We start from the raw sequence: 15,954 nt of genomic DNA on the forward strand, positions 1-15,954 counted from the left end.
TTTCAACAGAAGTGTAGCTTCCTTCGGATGCCAAGGGAAAGCTCTGGACCACAGATTGCACCATGAATATCAGTCTGCCTTGAAGCACTGGGAACCACATTCTGAACCTTGTATCCACCCATCACTGGTAGTGATGGGGACGGAAAGTGGTAGCTTCCCAGGCAAAAAGGCTTCTGTTTGGTCAAGGGTCAATCTCTGGAGGAGGGAACAGACAGCTCTAGTTGTCAGCCAGCATGCAGCTGGGGGCACCTCCATCTGCTAAAGGGGATCAGAGTGGAGCCCTATGGATGTCCCCAACAGAACCACTGTCAACCCCAATAATTACACTTTTCTGCCTTCTTATTTTTTTAAATTGGAGTATAGTTGATTTACAATGTTGTGTCAGTTTCAGGTGTACAGCAAAGTGATTCAGTTATACATATATCCACTCTTGTTTAGATTATTTTCCCATATAGGTCATTACAGAGCATTGAATAGAGTTCCCTGTGCTATACAGTAGATCCTTATTAGTTATCTGTTTTATATACAGTAGTGTGTATATGTAAATCCCAATCTCCCAATTTATCCCTCACCCGCTTAACCCCTGGTAACCATAAATTTGTTTTCTACACCTGTAACTCTATTTCTGTTTTGTAGATAAGTTCATTTGTACCCTTTTTTAGACTCCACATATAAGTGATATCATATATTTGTCTTTCTCTGTCTGACTTACTTCACTCAGTATGACAATCTCTAGGTTCATCCATGTTGCTGCAAAGGGCATTATTTCATTCCTTTTTAAGGCTGAGTAATATTCCATTGTATATATGTACCACATCTTTTTTATCCATTTATCTGTTGATGGACATTTTAGGTTGCTTCCATGTCCTGGTTATTGTAAATAGTGCTGTAATGAACATTAGGGTGCATGTATCTTTTTTTTTGCATGTATTTTTTTGAATTGTGGTTTTCTCCAGATATATGCCCAGGAGTGGGATTGCTGGATGATATGGTAGCTCTATTTTTGGTGTTTTAAGGAACTCCCATACTGTTCTCTATAGTGGCTGTACCAATTTACATTCCCAACAGCGGTATAGGAGGTTCTCTTTTCTCCATCCCTCTCCAGGATTTATTGTTTGTAGATTTTTTGATAATGGCCATTCTGACTGGTGTGAGGTGATACCTCATTGTAGTTTTGATTTTCATTTCTCTAATAATTAGTGATATTGAGCAACTCGTCATGTATTTTTTGGTCATCTCCATGTCTTCCTATACACCAACAATGAAACATCAGAAAGAGAAATTAAGGAAACAATCCCATTTACCATTGCAACAGAAAGAATGAGATACCTAGGAATAAGCCTACCTAATGAGGAAAAACACCTGTACTCAGAAAACTATAAGATACTGATGAAAGAAATCGAAGATGACACAAACAGATGGAGACATATACAATGTTCTTGGATTGGAAGAATCAATATTGTCAAAATGACTATACTACACAAAGCAATCTGCAGATTCAATGCAATCCCTATCAAATTACCAATGGCATTTTTCACAGAATTAGAAAAAAATATTTACAATTTGTATGGAAACACAAAAGACCCTGAATAGCCAAAGCAATCTTGAGAGAAACCAAAACCAAAACCAAAACCAGAAACAGAGTGAGAGTGGAGGAATCAGGCTCCCTGACTTCAGGCTCCACTACAAAGCTACAGATATGAAAACCGTATGCTACTGGCACATAAAAAGAAATGTAGATCAATGGAACAGGATAGAAAGTCCAGAGATAAACCCACACACCTATTGTTACCTAATCTATGACAAAGGAAGCAAGAATATACAATGGAGAAAAGACAGTCTCTTCAATAAGTGGTGCTGGGAAAACTGGACAGCTACATGTAAAAGAAGGAAATTAGAACACTCCCCAACACCATACATAAAAATAAACTCAAAATGGATTAAAGACCTAAATTTAAGTCCAGATACTCTAAAACTCTTAGAGGAAAACAAAGGCAGAACACTCTGTGACATAAATCACAGCAAGATCTCTTTTGATCCACCTCCTAGGGTAATGAAAATAAAAATAAAAATAAACAAATGGGACCTAATGAAACTTAAAAGCTTCTGCACAGCAAGAGAAACCATAAACAAATTGAAAAGACAGCCCTCAGAATGGGAGAAAGTATTTGCAAATAGAGTGACCAACGAGGGATTAATCTCCAAAATATACAAACAGCTCATGCAGCTCAATATCAAAAAACCTAACAATCCAATCAAAAAATGGGCTGAAGATTTAAATAGACTTTTCTCCAAAGAAGACATACAGATGGACTTCTCTGTGTTCTCGGCTTTCTCTCTGTGCCTTAGACACTGCCGTGCACTCCAGCCGCCTTCAATCAAAAGTTGACCCCAGTGTCCTCCTGCTCTGTTGGAACAACCCAAAGTGCATTCTGCACCAGTGAGACTGAGCTCACCCACAGGGCTGCCTGGCTTGCCGATGCACCATGGATTGGATGCCCTTTCTTCCCTGCCTCATCTCCATTCCCCTCACCTGGCTTCCTGTGGTCAGTTTCCAAATGAACTACTTCCATGGAAATCCCTGTCTCCTAATTGACTTCTGGGGAGCCCAAACTAAGCCGTCCACAGAGAGTGCTGCTGTCCCCCACCCCCACCAGGCATTGCTCCTGAGGCAGCCTTAATCATGATAACTGGGTCTCATTTGGATCCAAATTCTCACTCCTTTACATAAATCTCCTCTCATGATTCTCTTTTTTTTCCTGCAAACTGGCCTCACTGGGACCACTCCACATCTTCCTACAGTTTTTTTACCTGTTTGAAACCCATAGGGTGTTTGGTCAATTTCCCACTTACTTTTCCACCAGGAGGCTCCCTAGTCCCTAAATAAATGTGCAGATAGAAGCGTAGGAGCCCTGGCCAGGGCCATCCAGCAACATCTAGGTCCTACCCCACATGCCCAGGGGAAAAGTGTGATGCGTAGTGTTCCAGACAATAACCTCCCAGTCTCAGAAGTCCTTTCCCAACCACAGGTCCTGTTATACATTGATGATAACCACACACTGAGTGAAGGTGCAGGAAGCTACCAGCATGTTTGTGAATGTTGTTTTCACTCTTATCCACACATAAAGTAAAATATTTATGGGGGAGTCTCTCTGCCTTACCCATTATCATCACTAGGTCGTTTTGTCCCTGAAAAATCTCCAACCTTGGCTTACAGAGGCACCAAATGTTTAATAATTAATGGTGCAGCTAGTCATCCAGTCTAACCTCCCAGTCATTTGTGAGAATGTGCTTGTAGCTTTTTAAGGCCTCGTGTAAATGCAGGGGGGAAGCACACGTCTTGGAAACCCATTCTCTGCAGGGTTTACTTTACGATTTTTGTTGTTGTTGTTGTTGTTTTTTAAATGGCCAGGCTGAGTGTGCTTAAAACAGATTAGGCTTAACAATGCTAGGTGTATGTGATTGTCCTAGCTCTTGTTGATCTTGTACTAAATTAACTCTCTTTTTTAGAATGATAGTTGTAAAATGTCACTTAGCAGAGACCTGTATATAATCTGTTTTGTGCCCATTTCCAGTGTGTAACATCAATCAAGTTTCATTTCCCTTTCTGAGTTAGAAGTGAAAGTCAGTGTAGAAACTGAGGACTTTCTACCTTATCTACAAGTTTTCCTGTTTCATGAGCAGAGCCTACTGAGCCTACCTGAGCATGTGAAGTTAGGTATAAGCCCTATGGTATACGGGGTTGAGCAGGGAGCGGGTCTCTTGTCTTACTTGGAGTCCTCCATAAGAGTAACTACCTGCTTGCTTAAGACCTTGGTCCATGTTGAAACCTCAGGCAGGGACGAGAAATCTACAGAACTGGGTTGGAAAACAGTCTCTCCATATAATCTGGATAAACTAGGTGACCCTTAAACCTGGTTTATTCTCTAGTAAATGGAAGTTAAAAATACTATTGCAGGGACTTCCCTGGTGGTGCAGTGGTTTAGAATCCGCCTGTCAATGCAGGGACAGGGGTTTGAGCCCTGGTCGGGGAAGATCCCACATGCCACGGAGCAACTAAGCCCATGCACCACGACTACTGAGCCCACGTGCCACAACTACTGAAGCCCATGCGCCTAGAACCTGTGCTCTGCAACAAAGAAGCCACCGCGATGAGAAGCCCGTGCACCGCAACAAAGAGTAGCCCCCACTGGCCGCAACTAGAGCCCACATGCAGCAACAAAGACCCAATGCAGTCAAAAATAAATAAATTTATAAAAAAATAAAATAAAATGAAAAAAAATTACCATTGCTGATTGCTATGAGAATCAAGTGAGACCTGAAAAAAAGGTGAAGTGTGAATTATGTTTCTAGAGAGAATTACTATTATAAAAAATAAGGAAGAAGGTGAGCATGCTCTGTCCATGCTGTTGAGAGGCCCCGCAGCTGAGTGGTTAAGAAATGGGGCTCGGAGTCCCAGTTTTCTGGGTTTGAATCCCCTGTTCTGCCACTGACCCCTTGTGTGATCTTGGAAAAGTTGACCAACAATTCTGGCCTCAGTTTTTCCTTCTGCCAAATGGAATAATGATAATAATACCAATCATGAAGAGCTTCCGGGATGATGAGTGAGTCCATGTCTGCCAAGTGTCTGGGGCAGTGCCGTTTACTGAGCAAGGACAATCCAACTGCTAGCTAGTATTGTGAGTGAATGAACACTCCAAGGGCGTGTAGAATAGGGGTGCTGAGAAGAAGTAAAAGGGTTAACTGGGAGCGAAAAGAAGTGTCCAATCAAGAGCAAAGAGGGGTATTTCTGAATTCACAAATTTTTAGATTTCCTGGGAAATTGTAAGTTTGACTTTAAGTTTCCATCTGTGCTTAGGGGTGGGTGACTGGAGATCAAATTGGAGAAGACTGTCCATCCTTAGATCCAGAGGTGGTTTCATGCTGCTTTTTTGTTTATAATCATCAAGAATAGCATGTTGGATTTAAGCTAACCTGGACCATGAAACAAATCAAGAATTCAACTCTTCTTAGTAAAATAGTATAACTGAAATTTAGAAGCTATTTTCTCCAATGTTTCCTAAACCACTCAGCATGTCATGAGCACCTTTCTCAAGATACAGATTTCCAGGTTTAGGCCCCTGCATAAGTTAGCAAGGAGTGGGCCAAGGAATCTGTCATCTTCACAGGCACTCCAGGTGTTTTCTGATGATTGAACACATTTGAGAATCTCATCTAACCTAACCTCAGAGGCAGAGCTGGGTCTAGAACCAAGGCTCTTGATTCTCAGTCCCATCTTTTCCCCCAAAGTGAATTCACACAGCATGTAGGGTATGATGTTTGGGCTGTAACTAAGTTATAGCCTGCAAATCATTCCAGACCCCCTGTTCTAGATGCTATCAAAACCTAAGGTGGGGTTACTTTTCCCTTAAAATTATAATTTTCCTTTAAATTTCCATTAAATTCTTTTTGATTCAAACTGTAGGGTTTATGGGAATTGTAGTTCATGATTATTTATATCGCAGGCACAATTACAGAGAGCACTGCCTTAGTTAACACCTGTAACTTGCCAAACGCAAGTACCTGTGTGTATGTTATACCTCGATCTAGATAACAATTCAGAGACAGAAAGCTAATGTGGGCACTGTGTGTCTTAAAAACAACTGCAAATAGTATCTTCAGGCTACTCTCATAATTTGTGAAAACACACTTATTGTTTGGTGGAAGGAGTAAAATGTTTGCCATAGCAACCATGGCAAACTTGGATGTCTTGCCTACTAGCTGTAATGCTGGGAACACCATCAACAGCAGGGAAAAAGTCCTTGGCAATTATCACGCAGACAGTGCCCCTCCATTTTAAGAGCTTAGGCTGAAGCTCCTGGGTTTGGAAAATTCTTAATTTGATGTGTTAATGAATGCTAACATCAACAATTTCATTTTTGTTAATTTTGGGGTGGGGTTAATAAACTAAGGTTTTTTACTGTGGGCAAAAGGGTGATGTGATTTTCTTTAGACAGACTTCAAGAAATATTTTTAGCAATAGCTTTTTGTTTTGTTTTGTTTTGGTTTGGTTTGGGTCAGTCTCCTGTGATTTTATTCTTTGCAAGGAGGTTGGAAAAGTTCCTTGTTATTTTATTTCCTTTCTTCCATCATTAACATAAGTTCTTATCATATGTAAATATGATAAGAATAATTAGAATAAATGAAGGAAAAACTCTAAAGCATGACTAAGGAGTCTAGTTGTGGACAATAGGAGGGTAAAGAGAAATAGTTAAGGTTTGAGGATTTTCATTTCAAAAACTGTGATGGTCACACAAAGAGTTCTATATTATACCACCAAATGTCAAATCGCTACATATATTCTTTATGCAATAAGCCATGTAAAAATGGGTCTCAGTTTATAAAAGAAAGACATGCTGATAATAGAAGATGTTACATGCAAAGAGCATAAAAGAATAAAATCACTCATACTTTCATCACTCAGAAGAAATCACCATACACATTTCTTTTCAATCATCTTTTAATATTGTTGAAGTCATATAGTTTACACAGCCTTGCTTTTTTTCACTTAAGAAGAAAGAGGTCTCATGAAATGGGCAGGAGAAATTAAGTGGAAATCAAAAGTAGGTTCAGAACAATTTTAGATTTCTTGGAAATGTAATATCTCCTCCTTCTTGGACCTCCCTGCCAGTTTTGAGAAGTTGGGAGAGGGTAGAATAGATTGGGAATCGTGGACATATTGGTGAAGACAGGGTTCATTGATTAAAAAAGTACTTGTGGGGCTTCCCTGGTGGCGTAGTGGTTGAGAGTCCACCTGCCGATGCAGGGGACACGGGTTCGTGCCCCGGTCCATGAAGATCCCACATGCTGTGGAGCGGCTGGGCCCGTGAGCCTTGGCCGCTGAGCCTGAGCATCCAGAGCCTGTGCTCCACAACGGGACAGGCCACAACAGTGAGAGGCTCGTATACCGCAAAAAAAAAAAAAAAAAGGTACTTGTGGGCCTAGCAGCTCAGAATCTCTGCTCAAATATCTCCTCCCAGTCCTTTTCCCCCTTCTTGATTTTCTGGTTTTTAGAAACCTTTTTTTCTGTTATATAAGAGTCTCAAATAGCTGTGCTTGCATCCTGAGTTCCAGGTGTTCTACACTTTCTGGACCTCAGTTTCCCCAACTATAATATGGGCATTATTCTATTTACTCTACCGGGTACTTTGTATGTATTAAGGTAGGTTAAACTGCAGTATCAAATAGATTTCACTACACAATAGCTTAAACAAAAGAAGTCTTTAGTTCTCATTCATATTGTAGTTTACATGTGATGATGCTGGAATCTGGCATCTTTCCATGCTGAGGTTCTGCCGTCTTCTAGGTCCTTGTCGGCTGCATCCATCAGTGGTAAAAGGGGAAAGCAAGTGCGGAAGAGACCCGATGGCCTGCAGGTGGCACATCTTCCCACTCACATTTTTCTTGGAGAGAATTTGTCCATAGGGCCACAACTCGAAAGGTACTGAGAGCTGAAAAGTGTAGTTAAGCCATGCACCCTCTGCAGTCCTATTACTACAGAAGGAAGAGAGGACAGATATTAGTGAATACAAGCAGTACTGGGTATTCATGTCTTGCAAAACACTTAATAAAGGACATTCCATGGTAGGGGATGAGCATACTTCTCTTTCTTTCCTTGCATTTGAATCTTGTCAGGGAAGTGAAAACAAAATATTGTCAAACAAAAGTACTGTTGCCAAAATTCAGCCTCTGTATACCAGTGCCGGATTGAATCTCGGAGACAGACATTTGGGTGAAGTAGAAAGAGATAGCTTTATCACAGGGCACCAAGGAAGGAGTCCAGGGCAGCTAGCGCTTAAAAGACCCGAACCCCCGAAGGTTTTCAGGGAAATGGTTTTTATTTTTTACTTTTTTTGCGGTACGCGGGCCTCTACACTGCTGTGGCCTCTCACGTTGCGGAGCACAGGCTCTGGACACGCAGGCTCAGCGGCCATGGCTCACGGGCCCAGCTGCTCCACGGCATGTGGGATCCTCCCGGACCGGGGCACGAACATGTGTCCCCTGCATCGGCAGGCGGACTCTCAACCACTGCGCCACCAGGGAAGCCCCAGGGAAATGTTTTTAAAGACAGGGTGAGGGAGGGGGGTTGTGGGGAGTGTGATCAGCTCGTGGACATTCTTCTGATTGGCTGGTGGTGAGGTCATTGGGAGTCAGCATTGTCAACCTTCTGGTTCCAACAGGTCTGGGGTCTATGTGTTTATGGGCAGCATTCAGTTAACTTCTCCCACTTGTTGGGGGTTTCAGTATCTGCAAAACAGCTCAAAGGACATGGCTCAGAATAGTATCTACAGTCCTTGAGGAGGAACTAAAGTCCTTGACTTTGTTTAATGGCTAAAGTGTTATTATTTGTCTTGCTTGACTATTTTCCTTTATGCGTTTTCTGATTTCTCTGATTAAATTTATTCTTTGACTAAAGTTTTTCTACAGACAAAAGGCAAGCAGAGGACATTTGTGGTGGTCTCTTCTGGGAAGGCCTCCTAGCGTCCTACTCGGCTACAGTACTAGCTATTTATTGGGATGAAATCGATGAATGTGCCTTATGGCCAGAGTAGGGCCCATCTCGTGTTCTCTGCTCCCTTTGCCCACTCCCAGATGATGACAAGCTATCTCTGCAGTGGGCAGCCAGTGGGGACTCAGAAAGTTCTCAGTACCAAGGAGGGGTCCAGTTGAGTCCTCCCGAGATGGGAAGAGTGTAAACTGGGACATCACTAAAATGATTTTCAGTGGCACAAGTTGAAATCAAAAGGGACTTATTGGTTAACATCTCTAAATTAAAAATCCAATGAATCACCCAACCTGATGCCCTGAGCAAGGTTCTTAACAAAAGGGCTACTTTCTTTCTTTCTTTTTTTTTTAATTGAAGTATAGTTGATTTACAACATTGTGTTAGCTTCAGGTGTACAGCACAGAAGTTATTCATAATATATATCTCAGTTATACATAATACATATCTATTTTTTTTCAGATTCTTTTCCCTTATAGGTTATCACAAAATGTTGAGTGTAGTTCCCTGTGCCATACAGTAGGTCCTTGTTGGTTATCTGTTTTATGTATACTAGCGTGTATATGTTACTCCCAAAGTCCTGTTTTATCCCTCCCCCACCTTTCCCCTTTGGTAACCGTAAGTTTGCTTTCTATGTCTGTGGGTCTATTTTTGCTTTGTATATATGTGGATTTGTAGCATTTTTTTTTAGATTCCACATATAAGTGATATCATATGGCATTTGTCTTTCTCTGTCTGACTTATTTCACTTAGTATGATAATGTCTAGGTCCATCCATGTTACTGCAAATGGCATTATTTCATTATTTTCTATGGCTGACAAATATTCCATTGTGTATATATACCACATCTTGTTTATCCATTCATCTCTCCTTGGACCCTTAGGTTGCTTCCATATCTTGGAAACTATTGTAAATAGTGCTGCTATGAATATTGGGGTGCACCCATGGCATACACATTCTACAATAGGTCCCACTCAGGATTCAGATGTCCTGTGGACCCTTGAGTCAGGAAGAATAAATACGGACCTCTTTGTACCTATGGGAAATGAAAACAGAAAACTTAGGCCACAAGTCTTCCAAAGAAGCAAGAGTTCATATTGATCTTCTGCAAAGTTCCAATGTGTCAAATAATAAAATTCTGGGGCTCAAAGGCTTTGGTCACATATCAGAATGTTGCTGTGTGTCAAACATATAGAATCACAAGGAGACCCAGCGATGGGGCCCTCTTATGTCTCTCTGAGATGTTGCATGTGCTGTTTCCTTGGCCTGGGTTGGTCTCTCCAACTTTTTCTCTGTCTCACTTTGTTTGCTGGGGAAACAGCTTTCAGCTCCACTGTCACTGTCTCTAGGGCTTTCTGATCACCTACCTAGGCATTCTGTCATCTGTTCTCATATTGAACCTTGTGTTCACCTCTCTGAAGGCTCTCTTTCACATCACATTACACATTTCTCTTTGTGTGTGTGTCTCTCTTCAGTATCGAGCAACCTCCTGGTGCTCAGTGAGCATCTGTTGAATGAGTGAACACTAACCTCTCAAAGGCATAGTCAGTGATCGTGCATCTTTGCATCCACAGCAAAATGTCTGGTCCACAGCAGGTTCACAGCACGTATTTAGAAAGAGCTAAAGATCAGAGAAAAGAAAGGGAGGAATGGAAGAAGAAAGCAAAGAAGGAAGGAAGGAAAGACCAGTCAGGAAGAGGGTATAAGGCATGTTAAAGGTTAAAGTTGTAAAAAACTTAAAAAATGGGTGACATCCCTTTAGGAATCCAGAAGATAAAAACTGTAATAACTGAGAAAAGAGAGGATGAATGATAGAGGAAACAGAATTTGAGATGAATATTAAACCGTGAAAGGGAATTTGATGGAGGAGGAGAAGGAAAATTGAGTCTAGAATGTTCATTGCAGCACTATTCACAACAGGCAAGACATGGAAACAACCTAAATGTCCACTGACAGATGAATGGATAAAGAAAATGTGGCCTATATATACAGTGGAATATTACTCAGCCACAAAAAGAATGAAATAATGCCCTTTGTGGCAACAGAGATGGACCTAGAGATGATCATACTAAGTGAAGTAAGTCAGACAAAGACAAATATCCTAAGATATCACTTATATGTGGAATCTAAAATACGATACAAATGAACTTATTTACCAAGCAGAAATAGACTCACAGACATAGAAAAAAAACTCATGGTTACCAAAGGGGAAACATGAGGGGAGGAGGGATAAATCAGGAGCTTGGGATTAACATACAAACACTACTATATATAAGATAGATAACCAGCAAGGGCCTACTGTATACCACAGGGAACTCTACTCAACATTCTGTGATAATCCATATGAGAAAAGAATCTGAAAAAAAGTGGATATACGCATATGTATAACTGAATCACTTTGCCATACACCTGAAACCAACATGACATTGTAAATCAACGCTACTCCAATAAAATTTTAAAAAAGAAATACCAGGGGTTTATGAAGAGAGGCAGACATATTTTGGTTACAGACACCTTAGCTGAACACTGTTTTTTTTCTTTTTTTCTTCCTCTGTGAGCGGTGACAGTCGCGGCTCTGTGAGATGTTGCTGCAACTCTCTCTCTCTGATCCTCTTCCAGGAACTGGCGGTTGGTCCCCAGCAGATTCCAATGCTCAGCAGTGGCTCCAGATGGACCTGGGCAACAGAGTGGAGATTACAGCAGTGGCCACGCAGGGAAGATACGGAAGCTCTGACTGGGTGACGAGCTACAGCCTGATGTTCAGTGACACAGGACGCAACTGGAAACAGTACAAGCAAGAAGACAGCATCTGGGTAGGACAAATTTTCTCATCAGCTGAATAAAACTGAGATGCCCTCATGGTAGCCAGTGAATGTTTCTGTCATTTTCCTCTATCCAGATTGCCAGTAGCTTGACAACTGTTGTGTACCCATTCAGAAATAATTAGATGATATCTAGGTCCTATCTGCAGCATGACGCCAGTTCCTAGGGAAATGAGGATGTCTGTTGCAAAGAGTTTAGTGTTTTCCTCCTTTTCTGGTAACTTGGGGATTTCACTGACTGGGCCTTAGTTCTTTCAGGGATAAAAAGAGAACTACAACATGGAAGTCTGATCATTGACAAGAATGTATTGGTTGACTGAGTATGTGTTTATTAAATATTTACCTATTTTTTTAACATCTTTATTGGAGTATAATTGCTTTACAGTGGCTTGTTAGTTTCTGCTTTATAACAAAGTGAATCAGCTACGCATATACATGTATCCCCATATCTCCTCTCTCTTGCGTCTCCCTCCCCCCCTCCCAATCCCACCCCTCTAGGTGGTCACAAAGCACCAAGCTGATCTTCCTGTGCTATGTGGCTGCTTCCCACTATCTATTTTACATTTGGTACATACATAACTGAGCTAATTGCATCATGACAAGGTATGTAAAGTGCCTGGTACATAATAAGTAAATATTTAGTAGTGTATATATGTAAATATTTATTTATTATGTACCAGTCACTTTACATACCTTGTCATAATACAATTAGCTCAGTTCTGTACCTCGACCAAAGTTGCCCAGTTGATGCACCTTGGTCCGGTAATCCACAGCCTAGTCTGGTAATCCACAGCCTGGTCTGACTTTAAAGTCATTGTGTTCAACTGCCTATTCAAGTTTTGAAAACAATTAAAAATATTAAAAATACAAAACAAATATAGAATTTAGAATGATTCTGCCTTTATAAACAATCTGCAGCTTGGAAGTAAAAGACAGTTTGGTCCAGGTTATGAAAAAAAACCTGTGCCTTCCACAACCCTGGACCCAAGCTCTTGACCCCAAAAGGTGAGTGAAAGGCTGTCCCCAAATTACGAGGTGAGGAATTGGAGGTCGAGGCAGGGGCAAAAGGCACCCAGGGGAGACCTCATAGACTTACACATCAAATAAAATAATGTGTTGGTTCAGGTCACTTTTGCTTTGGGAATAAACCTCACCAGATATTTACTTTTCTCTAAATGTGCATAGGAGGTGAAGACTTAGCAGTTGCTAACATTAGCTTTCCTTCTCATAATGTCCTTAATTGTTTTCCCTCTTAAATCAATCACAATTACACTTTCAAATTGCTGCTGTTTACACATACATTGTTCTGTATTCGTCTCACTCTGCTGGGAAAACAAATCCTATTTTATATTCATTGTTATTTGTTAATTGCTTACCCATCACTATTCATAATTGAAAGTAATAGTAAACTGAGGATTAAGATTAGTTATGGCAGATTGAAACCGGAGAATATTATAATAGTCATCTTTATTTGGAGTGGCTTGTAATATTAGGTGGTAATATTTATGGAGAGCATGGGTTTTCTTCATTTTACAAATAGTCTTTTGGGGACTATTCTCTTTTTTCCTCAATTTTGAAGCCCCCATAAATTTTACAGGTTTTTTTTTTTTTTCCTCGGTATGTGGGCCTCTCACTGTTGTGGCCTCTCCCATTGCGGAGCACAGGCTCCAGACGCACAGGCTCAGTGGCCATGGCTCACGGGCCCAGCCACTCCGCGGCATGTGGTATCTTCCCGGACCGGGGCACGAACCCGTGTCCCCTGCATCGGCAGGCGGACTCTCAACCACTGCGCCACCAGGGAAGCCCTACAGGGTTTTGTTTTTTTTTTTTTTAGTTTGTGTTTAGTTTGAAAAGATAAATAAGCACACCTTCCATTTTGAGGCACAATTTTAAGATTTTATGCTGGCTTGAGAGGGACAAATAGATGCGGTGTTATTTATTTGCTTTGGCATTTTCAATCAGAACTGGTTGTTTTTCAGATTGAAGTTTCGAGTTCTTTTGTCTAAACTTTTATAAAACCCAGAGTTTCATTTTCTTCAGAATCAAATAACCTGCTTTTGCCCTGTCCTGTGGATCAGGATGTATTTCAAGAATGGACAATTTCTCTGGGCTAGTGAACAGTGGGCATAAGGCCTATTTCACTTTCTTGCCCCTGTTGGTTTGTCTGTGCTTCCACAAAACTCCAAGCCCATTGAAGGCAGGGGCCTGTTTTATAAGTCCTGGTAGGCTCCACGACTATCATTACTGGACACGTAGCCTGAACTATGTTTTGGATGGCTATTACAAGAACTGCAGAATTATTAGTGCTTACAGAATTGGAGGGGAGGGCACTGTTCTCGTGCCTGTCCCTTTCCTTACCTCAGAATAGCCTTGGCCTTTGGGAGGAGGCAAAAGTTGCTGGGCGGGCAGAGGGGAAAAGGCAGGGAACCGTTGTGCACAGGAAGGTGGTGAGTTCCAGCTAAGGCCTCCCCAGAGACATTTCCAATGCCTGCAGGGCTTTTGGGAGGGGAGGCAGCTTCAGGACCAACCTGACAGATGCAAACCCCAGGAGGAGGAAAGACGTGGGGAGGGGTCTTTGCCCCTCCAGTGACATGGGCAGGGACATGGTGGTAAGTCGTGCATACTAACAAGGTGCAAATTTTGAAAAACAATGCGTGTCCCCTCGTATCACTATCGAGAGAACCAACGGCTACCAAAGACCCACTGCACATGGCATTTGTACACAAATGCCATTCCGTATACTTAAAAAGGTGTTATAAATTCTGGAGATTCAGGGTTCAGAGACCAACCCAAGCTCACATAACCAGACACTGGTGAGGCCAGAATACAAACCAAGACTGATTCCTAACTATACTTGATTGCAGAAACTGTGCTTTCTATTTCTTCTTTACTACACTTGAATTTGTTTTCTAATTTTCACAGAACTGATTTATCTTTCTCACCTTAGACTTTGCCAGGCCCACTCCAGAAGAAGAATGTTAAACCCTATTGTGAATTTCACGTGCTGCTAAAATTTAAAAGTGAGAAAGCACTAATACTATCTAACTATTTCTCTATATGTTATAAATAGTGCTGAAACTCTCTGAAACTATATAGGCCTTACAGAATACCCATGAAACAGAGACTCAGAGTATTTTACCAAACATTTCATGAACATGTATAAAATCTGACTTGTGCCTAATTTGCATTGGTATTTCCACCAGATTATGTTATTGAATGAAAAGGTTACCTTGAGAGTTTTTCTTTTTCTTTTAAATATAAAATGATAAATCAGACTATAGTTTCACCAAAGTTAATCCTGATAAACAAGATAAAAGCAATAGCCAAACAAGAGGGTTTTATAAAACTCTCTAAATGGTTCAACTTTTCAGAAAAAAGTCAGTACCCCAAAACATCAATACCAAGTATTGACTTAATTAAGGACTGTGTATCACAGAAATAGAAAAATCGCTTGAATGAGACTTTCACGAGGTCTTTTGAAGATCTTCAATTTTCAGATGATATGGAGTTTGTAATGCCTTTAAAAGTTGATTTACCAAGCAATACAACTATAGCATACTCCTTGGATAGGATATCAATTTGTTAATACTCAAGAGATTTATTTTATTTTGCAAACTTTACTTCAGAAAAAGAATCCTGGAAATATACCTGTCCAATATACAGTAGCAGATATTCGTGCTCTAAAAATCCAATTTGCAGTTTCTGAACTGGCTCTGAATGCAATGTTCACACATGAGGCCACCAAGCAGCCATATAGCAATGCATTATGATTTATAAATAAACCAGAGTCCTCACTTCACTAAATAATCAGGTGTGAAGGATTATAGTAGTGGGACTACTACTACTAGCAAGGCAAACATAGCAAGACATTTAGAATCTTAGCACATCCAAAATCTCTTTCTGGTTGGCTTGTAGACATGCCAAAATAACAAAAATATTAAGATTCGAACTCTGAGCAGCAACTTCAGCCAACGTTCAGTAAGGTGGATCAATTGATTTGGTACATAGGAAACTTTAACTCTTTAAAGCCACAGAGAACAGAGTCCTGTTACCAGTCATTTTGAAAGATATTCCAGGAGAAACACTTACCATCCCTATTAAATCCACAGATTACCTTTTCAGTCCTGTGTCTCTTGTATGTCAGTGTTCAAACCCTTCATGAATCCACCTATGTTTCCTGCATACAACATGTACATGTTCCAAACATACATTCTCCTCTATGGGCATTGCTACTTTCCTTTATACTCTGCTACTTATCACTCTGAAATTTCAAAGACAGAACCCAATGTGTGTGTTTTAATATGAGACCCATTATTATTTTTTAATTTGTTTTACTGAAGTATAGTTGATTTACAATGTGTGTTAATTTCTGCTGTACAACAAAGTGATTAAGTTATACATGTGTATGTATTCGCTTTATGTTCTTTTCAATTATGGTTTAGCACAGGATATTGGATATAGTTCCCTGTGCTATACATTAGGACCTTGTTGGTTATCAGGAGCCCTATTTTTTTTTTTTTACATCTTTATTGGATTATAATTGCTTTACAATGGTGTGTTAGTTTCTGTTTTATAACAAAGTGAATCAG

At 40.6% G+C, this 15,954-nt stretch overlaps 1 protein-coding gene across 2 annotated transcripts in view; it reads left to right on the top strand.

Annotated features, from left to right (window-relative positions):
* CNTNAP5 (contactin associated protein like 5) overlaps nt 1-15,954 on the top strand; it is an 898,651-nt gene that overhangs the window by 222,909 nt on the left and 659,788 nt on the right. For both annotated transcript variants that reach the window (XM_029226145.1, XM_029226146.1), the window contains exon 3: nt 11,163-11,356. In XM_029226145.1, the coding sequence (XP_029081978.1) occupies nt 11,163-11,356 (194 nt within the window). The remainder of the gene's footprint in view (nt 1-11,162; nt 11,357-15,954) is intronic.

Source organism: Monodon monoceros, unplaced genomic scaffold (genome assembly GCF_005190385.1).
Source record: "Monodon monoceros isolate NGI ecotype Baffin Bay Population unplaced genomic scaffold, NGI_Narwhal_1 Super_Scaffold_16, whole genome shotgun sequence".
Lineage (NCBI taxonomy): Eukaryota > Metazoa > Chordata > Mammalia > Artiodactyla > Monodontidae > Monodon > Monodon monoceros.